Source organism: Bubalus kerabau, chromosome 7 (genome assembly GCF_029407905.1).
Source record: "Bubalus kerabau isolate K-KA32 ecotype Philippines breed swamp buffalo chromosome 7, PCC_UOA_SB_1v2, whole genome shotgun sequence".
NCBI classification, from domain to species: Eukaryota; Metazoa; Chordata; class Mammalia; order Artiodactyla; family Bovidae; genus Bubalus; species Bubalus kerabau.
In genome coordinates, this window is record NC_073630.1 from 29,076,969 (window position 1) to 29,092,280 (window position 15,312).

General features: G+C 43.4%; 1 protein-coding gene across 1 annotated transcript in view; it reads left to right on the forward strand.

Annotated features, from left to right (window-relative positions):
- Positions 1-266: 266 nt before the first annotated feature.
- HADH (hydroxyacyl-CoA dehydrogenase) overlaps positions 267-15,312 on the forward strand; it is a 43,277-nt gene continuing 28,231 nt past the window's right edge. The window contains exon 1 of the mRNA XM_055587922.1: positions 267-538. Coding sequence (XP_055443897.1) covers positions 407-538 — 132 coding nt within the window. The 5' untranslated portion in view covers positions 267-406. The remainder of the gene's footprint in view (positions 539-15,312) is intronic.

Here is a 15,312-nt window from a genome sequence, read left to right on the forward strand (position 1 = left end):
CACCACCGACTTCCCCTTACAAGGGGTCCGTGGCTTTTCCGAGGAAACACTTGCCCTGGGCCGGTACCCGAGCGCTAACCGCCCCTTCGCGTCTGGCCTGGCGGCGGTGACTGAGTTCAGGTCTTCGGGTTCTCCAGACGCCGGCGGCTGCCCGAACCAGCCCAATGGGGCTTGGACGCCGCGCTCGGACGTTCGAACGCCGTCCCTGGGGCCTCGGCCAATGGGGAAAGCGGGCCGCGAGGCTACGCCCCGCCGTCGATGACGTCACGGAGACGCCCAGGGCGCGCGGGCTCCTGGGCGCCTGGACCTCCGCCCCCTGACTTCGGGTCGCCGCTGTTTCTTGGGCTCCGTGCAGGTTGCTACTCAGCCAGGTCTTGTGCCTGTCGCTGCCTTCGCCATCTGCTCCATGGCTTTCGTAACCAGGCAGTTCGTGCGCTCCATGTCCTCCTCCTCCAGCGCCGCGGCCTCGGCGAAAAAAATCCTCGTCAAGCACGTGACAGTCATCGGCGGTGGGCTGATGGGCGCCGGCATTGCCCAGGTGGGCCGTCCGCGGGCACCTCTGCCCGCTTGTTTCTCTGCCCGTCCTGACAGGAAGGCGCTGGCGGGCCGTGACACGGAGTGGAGTGTCCGGCCCGAGGCCAGCGCCACGGGAGTCTTCATCCCGACCCTCCCCCGAGTAGTTTGAAATTTCTGGGCCTGTGGGTCTCCACTCCTCCAAAGGTCTAGTGTCTTTGGGCCGAGCCTCAGTTTCGGGGTTTGCTTCCCGAGACCCGGACTGCGATCAGTTTTAATTTTATCAGTTATTCTTCAGTCGTTAGTCAGAGCAGTTTTCTGCTCTCCTAAATGGTCTTTCTCCCCTCCGAGTGTTTGCTTGCTGAAAAGAATAGTAGTCAGCACTTTTGTAGCATTTTGTAAAGTTACCCAATCGGAGCTTGTGAGGCCCTGAGACTTCACTAACAGCTGCACGAGATGTCTTTGACCCAGTGCCCTCTGGCGCTGGGGAGACTGGGGGAGGGGGCGACTGAGGGCTCTGAAGAAGCCTCTAATCTCGCTGCATCTGCAGGACTCGGCCCGGTTCCAGCTGAGCTGTGATTCAGGGTCAGGTGTGCAGTTATTACCTGGGTCCTGGGTTGGGAAGATCCCCTGGAGGAGGAAATGGCAGCCCACTCCAGGATTCTTGCCTGGAGAATCCCATGGACAGAGGACCCTGGCGGGCTGCAGTCCATGGGGTCGCAAAGAGTCGGACACGACTGAGCAGGCGCGCGCGCACACACACACACACACACACGCTGTGATACTTGTATTTTTACTTACTGATATTTAACGGTTATTTTCTAGATCAGATCAGGTAGCCCTGATTTTCATAGCTTAGCTGATAATATTCTCAGCATTTCAGCCCTTTGCTACTTGTATTGTGGGCAGGGAGCATTTATCTAATTTTTCTTGGAGGAGTGATCATGATAGAGTTTAATTTTTTTTTTTTTTAGTGTCTGTTTCTAGCTACAGCGTCTGTTTTCTGTGCTTCCTTTTTAGAAAAATATTTTATTAGTAGTACTATATACCTTAAACTTTCCTACACTGCAGGTTTTTTGCAACATATTAATTTGAGAGCAGTTTCTCCTGAAATCTGTATTTCATTAATGTTTTACCCTGAGATGCTCCTGTTTCTTCTCAGATCACCCTGTTTATCGTGTACATGCCTGGTGCTGGGTTCTGGAATCTTTATTATATGTGAGGTGGGAGGAGTAAGTCCCTTTAACCTTGAAAGTTCCACACTTTATATACTACATGATACTCAAAAGAAAGTTTAGGTTGAGTGCATTTGTATATCCCTGCTCCACCCAAATCTCCCTGTGCCGTGAGAGAGAGATTTATCTTGGGCAGGTATAAAATACTATATTTGCTTAAAAACCTGTAAACAGCATCTTAGTAGCAAGATATTAGAGCCTTGCTGCTGCTGCTAAGTTGCTTCAGTCGTATCCGACTCTGTGCGACCCCATAGACAGCAGCCCACCAGGCTCTGCATCCCTGGGATTCTCCAGGCAAGAACACTGGGGTGGGTTGCCATTTTCTTCTCCAATGCATGAAAGTGGAAAGTGAAAGTGAAGTAGCTCAGTTGAGTCAAACTCTTTGAGACCCTATGGACTGCAGCCTACCAGGCTCCTCCATCCATGGGATTTTCTAGGCAAAAGTACTGGAGTGGGGTGCCATCGCCTTCTCCGATTAGAGCCTTAAGCTCCCAATAACAATACAGGAAATGGGTTAGAAACTAAAGCTGATGGTCCCTTCAAGACATCAGTAGACGAGGATTATAAGCTAAGCTGAAAGTGTCATTTCAGCTTTTGTACAAATTCAAGTTGTTCAGTTCTTAGAATGTTGTATCCATTATTGGCCAAAAAAGAGTGTTATGTTGTACAAAAATGCACACAGGTAGAACCTTAAATTATAAGTATAATGTTGGAGCTTTCATCTGAGAAAGAAGGGAGGAGCTTGACACTGACACAGTTCAGATTTGTGGATCACATCCTTGCATAGTTGGACCAAGGTGTGCCTTTTGAAACCTAAGGTGTTAAAAAGAAAGCTGTTTACCCCTCAGAATGGAAATATAATGGAACTGTCATTCAAGAAGTTGATAAAGACCAAAGATTTAAGTAATTCTGTCCTTACATAACAAGGTTTAAAAGAGCCTCAGTCACTGTGGGTGGCAGTTTTAATCCTGTAGAGGGGAACCACCCTTTCCTGAGGAATATCTCTGTGCCACTTTCTCCCAGTTGGTTGGCTTTGATCTGTTTTTGCCCTCTACCCTAGATCATGCCATTTGAGGCAGTGTTGCCTCATTCTTTATGCTCCTTGACCTACAGCTTTTGATACTGGGTAAATCTGTTTTGCTTATTTAGTGCCATAGACTTCTTAGTTGCTACATCTCGACTGTAGATTGTATTCAGTTCACTGTGGGGAGCTGGGATGGCCTGTGCTGGCCTGCCTCACGTTGGTTGTACTGATATGGGAAACGTGCTTCTGGGCCTTATTTTACTAATCTTTGAGGTAGGAGCAGCCTCCGGGAGAGTGGAGGGATCAAATGGATTAGCACACATCAAGCCTTTAGCGCAGTGGCTTTAGTAGGAACTCGAATGCTCGCTGTCTTGAGGGTATTACCTTTGTGGCCTTACCCTTGTCCTTTTGTCGTCCCCTCACAGCGTTCCCGTCTCTGATCTTGCTGCTGCGGTAGGACTGTAATATTCAGATGGAGAGTGTTGGTTGTGATTCTGTCCCTTCTTGTTTGATCTTCAAGGTGAATGCCAGTTGGCAATGCAGTTTGTTCAGGGACCTCTGAAAAGAGGGAAGGCATTTTTTATCCTCTTCAGTAAAGCTTTAAAAGCATAAGCACAAAGTAACACCTAAATTACGCCCTTAATTTGCATTTAGCTTCATTCTCCAGAACTCTTTCTGAAGTAGTTTAAATTTTAATCAAGGTGTAGTTCTATGTACATTTTTAATACTTTAAAATTTTGTCATTTTTGGCATGTGTTCCAGTTCATGTTGAGTAGGATGAAAAAAAAAAAAAAACAAACCCTAGATTTTGTGGGAGCCTGACAACGTTTCTCAAGCAATTAAGCAATTTAAGACAAGTGAGTTCTGTGTTTAATAATATGAAGTTGATCAGAGCACAGACCATATGTATATTTGTTTTGTCCAAGAGTTCTTTGCTTGTTTTAAATTAAAAAAACACACACACAACTGACTCATGGTTAATATTTAAGTAAGGTTAACTTGTTTTGTGTGTTCACACATTATTCTTACTTGGGTCTGATTGCCAGTTTATCTTCAGCTGGATATTTAGGCCAGCAAAGAAACTTCCACCAGTAATTGACCCTTGAGTAGGGGATGGGTTGTTTTTTGCTTTGTAAAGAAGTGGAAAAAGGAAGAAAGTTATTAGCTGTGCATTTCTTCAATTTGTAGAATGAGTTTAAGCTTCGCTTCCTGCATTGCCTTTTTTTCATATAAGGAGCTCAGAGAGTTTATGGCTTTCATTTAGTTACCGGTGGGCAGCCAGTGGGATTTCTGGGAATGACATTTCAGGAGTGGACTTCTTAGCTTTCTGATTTACCTTGCTTTTAGTATGCCATACTCTGAGGAAGTGAGAATTGGCATCTTGAAGGGGGTTGGAGCAGGGTTTGCACCCAAAGACTTTTTTTTTTTGGTCCCTCTTAAAGAGCAAAAAGTGCACATTTTTTCTGGGGAGAACTCCTTGGGCTGTTAAAACAGGATGGGGTTGGGGGAGCCGTATTCTAAACTACAAATATATGTTTCCCTGACGTTGTATTACTGAGGACTCAAGTGGGTTAGAAGTCTCCTCTCTCGGCTCTGCATTGGTTCACCCATCTCTTTTCCTGCCCCCCAACTCTGAATTTTCTGATGCTGAATAGAAGAATGATCAGAATTGCTTTGTGTTATTTAGCTTTACTTTTTCCCTGTTGCCTCAGTGAATTTGTCTCTGTTGAAATTTGCTTGAAAGCAGAGCAGGGGCCTAGGAGAAGTTTTAAGATCTCAAGAGCCTGGCACCATCATTAAGTTGTAAGCTCTCCTTTGGGACTCAGACATCTTTATGGAGGGAATAGTTTTATTCCCAGGTGTTAACTTTGTCCTCAGGCGCATGGGGTGTGTTTGTTGTGAAGTTCTTTCCTCACTTCTGTGTTGTCGCAGGGTTCTTAATTGGGCTGTTCTCTGATCTCCATGATGTATTGGGGACAGTAAAATCAGCTTCTGTCGACATGTTAGTCTTTGGACTTGGGGTGTGGCTGGGAACACTCTAGAAGAGGGAGGGCTGACAGGCAGAAAAATGAATGCCATGGAATATGTTTGGACATTGAGGAGCAGAAATGGTACCTCAGTCAGGTTTTGGGTTTTGTCTGCTGTATCCTGGATAGACCTCACAATTATCTGCCCCTTTCTTGAGTTTCTAATTTCATTTCCTCTCCCTCCGTCTTCTCCCCAGTTCTGCCTTAGGCACATACCTCACTGCCTAGCTCTCCTGGAACCACAGGCAGGTAATGCTGCTGGTCGCTGTGCTGTATCTTCCTCCAGGATATGCTGAGTGTGTGATGGTTTCTGCTGAGTGTGACTGAAAGCGAGCAGGCTGTAAGGTGCCTGCTGGAGTTGGGTTCCAGCCCTTTTCCTCCTGGCTGTGGGGATCTTGAGCGAGTCTCTTAACCTCTCTCCGCTTCTTCCCTTATCAACAAATAGTGTTACTTCTCTTAGTGTTCTGAGGGAGGAAATGAGCTAAGTGCTTAGAACTGTACTAATGTGTTCAGTGGAAGCTGTTTAATAATTGTTAGCTGCTTTTATTTGGTGTAGATCCATCAGCTCTAATCTGGTGAGGACTTCTCTTATTTTAGATTCTTTTAGCAATGCTTAAAGATCTGATAGTCAGCTTGGGAGAGTTCTAAAATTCTAAAGATTTTAAGACTAATTGTGTGGGTTGTTGAGAGATAACCTTAGTGCTTTCTGTACTCGTATTTGGTTAATACAGTAAGTTCATACTCACAGAGCATTTAAATCTGAGCCTGGCACTTAAAAAACACTACAGATGTGTGTGCGTGTGTGTGTGTTGTGCACTTTTTTCTGTTCTGAGCACTTGAACGTCTCGGTCATTTCTTGTGGCCCTTACAATAGTCATCCCAGCAGAGCTGTCACCTGGGTTCAAGGGTCAGCGGCAGAGCTGAGGCTGGAACTCAGGTCTTTCACTTACGGTTCTGCTGGCTGGAGATTCCTGTGGCTGAGATGACCACCGTTCTACACGTACCTTTTGGCCTCTACTGTCTTTGGGGAGAAGTGTGGCCTCCGTGGGCAAGGGGATCTGTGGGTGTCTGGAGTCAACAGTTAGCATCTTGTCCTTTCTTCAGCTCCAGATTTAGCTGATCATCTCCATACTCTGCTACCATGTTTCTGCCCATAATAGACTCAGACTCCCCTGGCATGACTTCTTTGTTCTCTCCAGCTTTCCCAGAGAGCTTCCTCCCTCTGTGGTTGCCACTGTTGACCTTGTGGCCACCTCTGAAGATGGGGTTGCTGTCAGAATGTCCACCATTCTGCAGAAGGCTCTGAGGAATGCTCCCGCCCCTGTTCTTTCCTTTCTAATTCCTAGAACAAGGATTGATACCTGAATTGTTGAGGAAGCATCTTAATTGGTTCATTTCAGCAGAATCTAATAGAGGAAAAAACCCTCCTAATAACCATTGCCATATTAATCTTCCTAGAGAATAGTTAGGATTTGCAGCTCTCTTCTCTACTCAGAAAGTATCCATTCTGGCAATGTCCTTCAGAGATTCTTAATATAATTGAGAGCTGGTTGATACCACTGATGTGTCCGTCCATCCCATCTCCTTTCCAGAATTTGTGGGAGATGGTGTGGAGAGTCCAGGAAGAGAAGTTATTCTTTCTCTCCATCACCAAACCCAGATGCTTACTGAATTTTTTAAAAAATTGTGTATTTAACAGACTCACTTAAAAATGGAGGCACATTCCTTTGGCTTTTTAGAAATAGTTTTTTAAGTATAAAAATATAAGTTAAAAAAAGAGACCAACCAATAAACTTAACGGTTTTAAGTATAAACCAGCTGTGGTGGTACTTGAATGCTTCAACAGAATGCCTTTTTCTGAGTGTTAAAGTAAGTGAACACAACTGGTATTGATGGCAAAGTTCAAGGCATTGCATAACCAGAGATAATCATGAACCCAGACTTGCCAGCTCTGGGAGATGCAACTGATTTATGGTTTTTTTCCTCCCTGGATCACGTCCTGAGAACCCAAGGGCAGGTCTTAATGCAGAGGTGCAGCAGCCTCAGGGGAGCAGTGACTCAGTGTACTTATTCTGGGTGAACACTTCCTCTGGGTATCGAGAAGTCAAAATTTGGTTGTGGCAGAGGGTACATAAAACTTAGCGGTTTTCAGAGAGAATGTAATGTCGAAATGTTGCCCTCCTGTAGTGTAAAGGCACATGGAACCCCTCACTGGACCAGTTGCTGCAATTCTCACAAGTTGATAACTCAGGTAATAATTCAGAGAAGGGGCTTCAAATCTAGTGGTATGTTTGCAAAAATATAGAAATCCTGCACACTTCTGCTTGGCATGTTTCCTTGGCCCTGTGACTGGAGTACTTGGGCATTTTGACAAGTGTGCTATTTACTGGGCCTATTTTTATAGCTCTGAAGCATCCTTGTCCAAAAATATTTCCCTCTGGCTAAGCCTGCTTTCCACCAAAGCTAGAGGAGTCAGTTGGAGTTGAGGACGTAGCCGTCAAATACATTTTTTTTTTTCCCGTTGCAGACTTTTTGTCCTCAAGGTCTTGTAGTCACTATCGTATAAAACTAGAGTCCTCAATGGGTCTTCAGTGGGTTGATTCAGATTATTGGCACTCAGGTTAAAGTGCCAGGGAAAGTCCTCCTTATTTATTAAAAATATATCTATGGGAGATGAAAAAGGATCGGTTATTTTTGTGATCTACTCTTCCACTCGGAAAGTTGGGAATAATTCATTGATTAATTTGAGAAAAATGAGTGTGATTGGTTTCCTTGCATCCAAGACATGTGAAATTCTTTTCTAAGTAAGAACCTTCAGTAATGTAATTTTGAAAACCAGGTGTGAATCGTCAATATCAGTCTTATGAACAGTGCTGATAAGTGGATACAAACCACCCCCAAGCTTCTTAATGTTGCAGAGCAGCTCTGTAAAGCAGTAGGTCTCGCGCCTCAACAGGGACCATCGTGATGCTCGAGCTTTAGCAGAACTGCTCAGGCTAATTGTATCCCTGCCTGGGCCGACCCGCACAGCACAGCTGCTATCCACAGCCATGGTCCTGTCTTTTGACACACATATGTGCATGTTTCTGTTGGGTGGAATTGCTGGATTACAAAAGATGAATATATTCAACTTCGGCAGATAATGCTGAACAGTTTTCCAAAGTGGTTATATCAGGTTAGAGTTCTGCCATCAGGGCGTGAAGGTCCTCCTTGCTCTGTGGGATTATGTTGTTGTTCCTTTAGTCATTCTAGTGGGTTTCGTGGTATTTCATTGTATTTTTATTAGAATTTCCTGTTTACTAATGAGGTGAACCCCTTTTCATATGTTTATTGGCCATATATATTCTTATATAATGTCTTATTAGATTTCATTCCTATTTTACTATTGTGTTGTACATTTTCCCCTAATTGATTTGTAAGAAATGTTTATGAATTCTGATTATGAATTCTGATATGTATTTCAGATATCTTCAATTTCCTGCATTGACTTTAATTTTCTTTGTGGTTACCATCAGACTAACATATAGTAACTTGTATGTGTAACAGTCTGTATTCGATTTAATAACAACTTAAGTTTGATTCTATTCTGATGCTCAACATTAGTAACCCTCCTTGGTTTATGTGTTTGATGTCACGTTTCATACTTTTTTATCTTGTGCATCCCTTAGCTATTCTATTCCAGTAGAACTATTCAAAACCCTAAAGCATGATGCCATCAAGCTGTTGCATTCAATATGTCAGCAAATCTGGAAGACCTAGCAGTGGCCACAGGACTGGACCTTTTCTTATCCCAATTCCCAAGAAGGGTAGTACTGAAGAATGTGCTAACCATTGGACAATTGCACTCATCTCTCCTGCTAGTAAGGTCATGCTTAAAATCTTGCATGCTAGGCTTCAGCATTATGTGAACCAAGAACTTCCACATGTCCATGCTGGGTTTAGAAAACGAAGAACAACCAGAGGCCAAATTGCCAACATTTGCTAGATCATAGAGAAAGCTAGGGAATTCCAGAAAAACATCTACCTCTGTTTCATTGACTGTGTTAAAGCCTTTGACTGTGTGGATCATAATAAACTGTGGAAAGCTCTTAAAGATATGGGAATACCAGCCCATCTTATCTGTCTCCTGAGAAATCTGTATGCAGGTCAAGAAGCAACAGTTAGAACACTGTGTGAAACAACTGATTAGTTCAAGATTGAGAAAGGAGTACGACAGGGCTGTCTGCTGTCAACCTGTCTAACCTATATGCTGAGCACATCATGAGAAATGCTGAACTGGATGAGTTACAAGCTGGAATCAAGATAGGCAGGAGAAACATCAGCAACCTCAGATATGCAGATGATACCACTCTAATGGCTGAAAGTGAAGAGGAACTGAAGAGCCTCTTGATGAGAGTGGAGGAGAGTGAAAGAGCCAGCTTAAAACTAAATATTAAAAAAGCTAAGATCATGGCATCTGGCATCTATTTGCATTGCAAATGGAAGGGGAAAAGGTGGAAGTAGTGACAAATTTCCTCTTCTTGTGCTCTAAAATCACTGCAGATGGTGACTGCAGCCATGAAATCAGAAAATAACTGCTTCTTGGCTGGAAAGCTATGACAAACCTAGCCAGTGTGTTGAAAAGCAGACACATTACTCTGCCAACAAAGCTCCATATAGTCAAGGCTGAAGCGAAACAGCATGGTCTTCCCAGTGGTCACGTAGGGTTGTGAGAACTGGACCGTAAAGAAGGAAGAATACCAAAGAATTGATGCCTTTGAACTGTTGTGCTGGACAAAACTCCCAAGAGTCCCTTGGACAGCAAAGAGATCAAACCAGTCAACCTTAAGGGAAATCAACCTTGAATGCTTGTTGGAAGGACTGATGCTGAAGCTGAAGCTCCAGTATTTTGGTCATCTGATGTGAACAGCTGACTCATTGGAAAAGTCCCTGATGCTGGGAAAAATTGAGGGCAGAAGGAAAAGAGGGCATCAGACGATGAGATGACTGGATGGCATCACCAATGGGATGGACATGAACTTGAGCAAACTCTGGGAGATGGCGAGGGACAGGGAGGCCTGGCATGTTGCAGTCCATGGGGTCACACAGAGTTGGATACGATTAGGTGACTGAACAACAATAACAACCCCTTAACTAATTATAGTAATCATGGGGTTTTTTTTTTTTAACTGCTTTTTTGTCTTTTAACATTCATACCAGCTTTATAAATGAGTAATCTATTACCTTTGTTATATATGTTTACCTTCCTAGTGAGATTTATTCTTTCATATGTGTTCTTGTTACTAATTAGTGCCCTTTCTTTTCAGCTTAAAGTCCCATTAACGTTTCTTGTAATACAGATTTAGTAGTGATGAACTCCTTCACTCTGAGCTTTGCAGGGAGAATGTTCTTGGTTGGAAGTTTTTGTTTTTGTTTTCAGTTCTTTGTGTACATTGTGCCACTCCCTTCTGGCCTGCAATGTTTCTGCTGTTGGTCTTATTGGGGATTCCCTTGTGTGTAGCAAGTTGGTTTTTTCCTGCTGCTTTTAATGTTTTACAACATTAATCTTTGTCTTTAACTTTTGAGATTTTAATTCTAGTGCGTCTTGGTGTGGGTCTCATTTAGTCAGAATCCAGGAGGATTTTTGCTTTTCCTGGAGGGCCTTGCGTGCCATGTGTAGGAGCTTTTATTTTGTGATCACCAGGAGCCATTGAAAAGTTTAGTTAGTAATCTAGACAGAAGTACCTTTTACAGAATTATGTTTTGGATAGATATGTGATCTTAGATAAATAATATTTTTGCTTTAGTTGCTGCTGCTTTTCTCAGTAAAATGAAGGTATGTTGGATTAAAGGTTTTTGTGTGTTGTATGTGGTTAAAAAAAAAAACAAACCATAAAGTAAAACTTACTTTAAAAATGTACAGTTCACTAAACAGACATTTCTCCAAAGAAGACATACAGATGGCTAACAGACATGTGAAAAGATGCTCAACATCACTCATTATCAGAGAAATGCAAATCAAAACCACAATGAAGTACCATCTCACTCCGGGCAGAATGGCTGCTATCCAAAAGTCTACAAGCAATCAGTGCTGGAAAGGGTGTGGTGAAAAGGGAACCCTCTTACACTGTTGGTGGGAATGCAAACTAGTACAGCCACTATGGAGAACAGTGTGGAGATTCCTTAAAAAACTGGAAATCGAACTGCCATATGACCCAGCAATCCCACTGCTGGGCATACACACTGAGGAAACCAGAATTGAAGGAGACACGTGTACCCCAATGTTCATCGCAGCACTGTTTATAATAGCCAGGACATGGAAGCAACCTAGATGTCCATCAGCAGATGAATGGATAAGAAAGCTGTGGTACATATACACAATGGAGTATTACTCAGCCATTAAAAAGAATACATTTGAATCAGTTGTAATGAGGTGGGTGAAACTGGAGCCTATTGTACAGAGTGAAGTAAGCCAGAAAAAAAACACCACTACAGTATACTAACGCATATATATGGAATTTAGAAAGATGGTAACGACAACCCTGTATGCGAGACAGCAAAAGAGACACAGTTGTATAGAACAGTCTTTTGGACTCTGTGGGAGAAGGCAAGGGTGGGATGATCTGAGAGAATAGCACTGAAACATGTATATTATCACATGTGAAACAGATCGTCAGTCCAGGTTTGATGCATGAGACAGGGTGCACTGGGATGACCCAGAGGGATGGGATGGGGAGGGAGGTGGGAGAGGGGTTCAGGATGGGGAACACATGTACACCTGTGGCTGATTCACGTCAGTATATGACAAAACCACTACAATATTGTAAAGTAATTAGCCTACAATTAAAATAAATTAATTAAAAAAATAAAAACTACAAATAAATACTATACACACACATCAGCTTGGAAAAATTTGATAAAGTGTTGGTAAGGATATGGGGCAACAGGAAGTTCATGTTTCCTGTTGTTGGTGGGAATGTATCAATAGATTAGTGTAACTGTTTGGGAAATGCTTTGGCATTTATCTAATAAAACTGAAAATATGCACATAAAAAATGTACAGGTCAGTGGCATTTAAGTACATGCCCGTTAAATAATAATCGCCCATCTCTCCCCCAGCCCCTGGCAGCCGTCCTACTTTTGGTCTCTGTGAATCCGACTGTTCTAGATTCTTCATATGAGAGAAATCACTCAGTATTTGTCCTTTTGTGACTGCTTTATTTCATCTAAAAACGTTAAAGGTTCATCTGTGTTGTAGCATGTGTCAGAATTTCTTTCCTTTTTGAGGAATAATATTGCATCGGGATATTTTTAGTGGAGTCATATTCCATTGCGTGTCTGTAGCATATTTTGTCTGCCCGTTCATCCATCAGTGGACTCTTAGGCTGCTCCCACCTTTCAGTTATTGGGGATGCTGCCATGAACATGGTCTGCAGCTATGTTAGAGTGTTGCTTCTAAGCCTGTGTTAGACTTCTTTTGGATATATATCCAGAAGTGGAATTCCTGGATAATATGGTAATTATTTTTAGTGTTTTGAGGAACTCTTATAGCATATTCCACAGGGACTGCATCAGCAGTGTGCAGGAGTTCCAGTTTCTCCATGTCTTTGCTAACACTTATTTTATGTTTTTTGTTTTTGTTTCTTTTTTTAAAAATATTAGCCATCATAGTAGGTCTGAATAGATCAGAGGTTTTTTTTTTTTTTTAATTTTAATTGGAGGTTAATTACTTTACGGATCAGAGGTTTTTAACACTACACTCTGATGACTTTAGGGTTAGGAGTTCAGTGTGGGTCCTTGGCGGTTCCCAAACCCCTCTCTCCTGACCTGTGCTTTATGTATTGCTCTTCTGTATACATTCTTAGGAGGAATAATTTCATGGCTAAAAAGCCTGAAAACGGTTGCACTGATTTTCCTGCTCTAGTAATTGATGATCTGGATTATCTGTAGCTAATAAAGCTGAACAGTAAATAATTTTCCCTCTCTCTGACCTTGCAGTAGTTGAGAAACTAAGGTGCCTCTCACCCTCTCCCTGCTGTGATAGAGAAGAAAGCTACACTGGAGGGAAGCCTGTGTTGTGTGTCTGCCGCCGTCCCTGCCCTGGCTCACACGTGTCCCTCACAGATGGACGGACACACACAGGGTCTGCGTGTCTCTTTGCCCACAGCCCCTTTGATAAATGGTACAGGACTCATTGACATGCTGGAGGAAATTAAGCATAAATCCAGTTTTGAAAGTACAGAGGCGGTCATATTACACGGCAGTTGCCCTCTAGTTCCCCTTTTGCCTGGCATCTCCACCACCAGTGCCAGAAAATGGTTGGTCTGCCCACCAAAATAAGAGAGATATTTTTGTGGTATTTTTTTTTTAATTTGGTAATTGACTAAAGAATCCAGTTATTTTTTTTTCTGTCTATCCTTTTATATGTGTGATTTTTCATAATTCTATTAATAACTTGATTATGTAAAATTTGTTATAAAGAGTTTCTAATAGCAAAACCAGTCATGATTTCTTGAGAACTTATTCCTAAGATAGTTCACAAACTGAAGCTTTTAAAAACTAGATCTATTATTCACCCATTCTTTTCATGAAGATTAAGTGTGCCTTTGTGCTAGACATTGAGGTGGGTGAGAGGTAGTATGTGGTTGCTGCTCTTGAATTGCTCACCATCCAGGAGAGGCACAAGTGTGAACAGCTAACGTCATGAAGGCACAGATGCCCCGCTTGCCATATCTGGGATGCCATCTGACACAGATGAAGGTTTTAGTGGGTTAAATACCTTACCTTAAGATACGGCCTTTACACACTTAAAATATGATGTTATAGATATATAGGATATATCTTCCTAGGTAAGGAAAAAGGGACATTCAAAAGTATGTGTTTAAAAAAAGGCGTATGTATGTAACTGCACTACATATATGTGTATGAAATTGCGTTTACTGGAAATTTTGGTTGGACTGAAGTTCAGAGTATGACAGAACTACCCTATGTTGGGCTTTGTGGTAACAGCTACTTCGGATTCTGAAGAAGTGGACGATGTGGCAGGTCTTTTGAAAAGGTCTCTAGCTATTATTCAGTATTTTGAGTTCATCATCAAAAGCTGGTGTTAGTTAACTTTTCCATGTCTAATTTATCTTTCACATCTGGAATACCTCCTACATCGTCATTGGTTTATGACCTTTATTCTAAAATTCGTGAGATTTTTTACAACTTGAAATCGCTTACAACCATTTGTGTTTTATTTCTCTCTTATATTCATGTCCTGGGGTTTGGGCTGCTGTTAACATAACTGAGTGATCATTGGTAGCTGTGACTCTCACCAGCTCCACACTGTTTTTTTTCCTATGTTTAGGGTCCTGCAGGAAGGACCTGCTATGTCTGTAAGTCAGTAGAGCACAAAGGAGCGACTACCTGTGCTAGAGGTTGAGAGAGCATTCTCCGAGGGAGAGAGGGCTGGCATCAGGGAGGTGGAGGCGCTTCCTGAGGGAGGGAACCTCAGGGCCGGGTTGTGGAGCTGGGAAGCAGCCCAAGGAGCATTGTGATGGGGCTGGGGGAGGGCACAGGCTTGGATCACCCTGCTCTCGGAACCTGGTGTTGAGCAGTGAGTTACCGGACAAGACCACGTACACGTGATGAGTGGCAGGGGACACAAGGACCAGACCAGTGTCACCACTAAGGCAGTCAGGTCTAAGAGCAGCGGCCGCGTGGCACCGTTGACTGGTGTCAGGCAGCCTAGTAACAGCAGTAGAAGTCTAGCTGCTGCTGCTGCTGCTAAGTCGCTTCAGTCGTGTCTGACTCTGTGCGACCCCATAGACGTCTGGCAGCCCACCAGGTTCCCCCGTCCCTGGGATTCTCCAGGCGAGAACACTGGAGTGGGTTGCCATTTCCTTCTCCAGTGCATGAAAGTGAAAAGTGAAAGTGAAGTCGCTCAGTCGTGTCCGACTCTCAGCGACCCCATGGACTGAAGCCTACCAGGCTCCACCAGGATTTTCCAGGCAAGAGTACTGGAGTGGGGTGCCATTGCCTTCTCCGAAAAGTCTAGCTCTAAGATTTAAAACAAGAAAAAACACATTCATTTGGGGAGGGTAGCTTTTGAAATGGGCCTTAAATGATGGATAGAACTTCTTTGGATGTAATTAGGGCCGAGGTTAAGAAAAAAGTGTTGTCCAGCAACTCTTGTGACCCTCAGGATAGTGGTAACATTAATGGAGGTCAAGAGAACTGGTTTTAGGGTCACAAGGTATTGACTGCAGGCTTCCCAGGTGGCTCAGTGGTAACGAACCCACCTGCCAATGTAGGAGACCCAAGAGACACAGGTTCAATCCCTGGGTCGGGAAGATCGCCTGGAGGAGGGCCTGGTAACCCACTTCAGTATGCTTGCCTGGAGAATCCCATGGACAGTGGAGCCTGGCGGGCTGCAGTCCATGGGGTAACAGAGTTGGACACAACTGAAGCGACCTAGCATGCACGCACATGGCGTAGACTAGCTTAGGACAGAATGTGCTGGTGTCACACCTAGCTGGAATTATGAGAA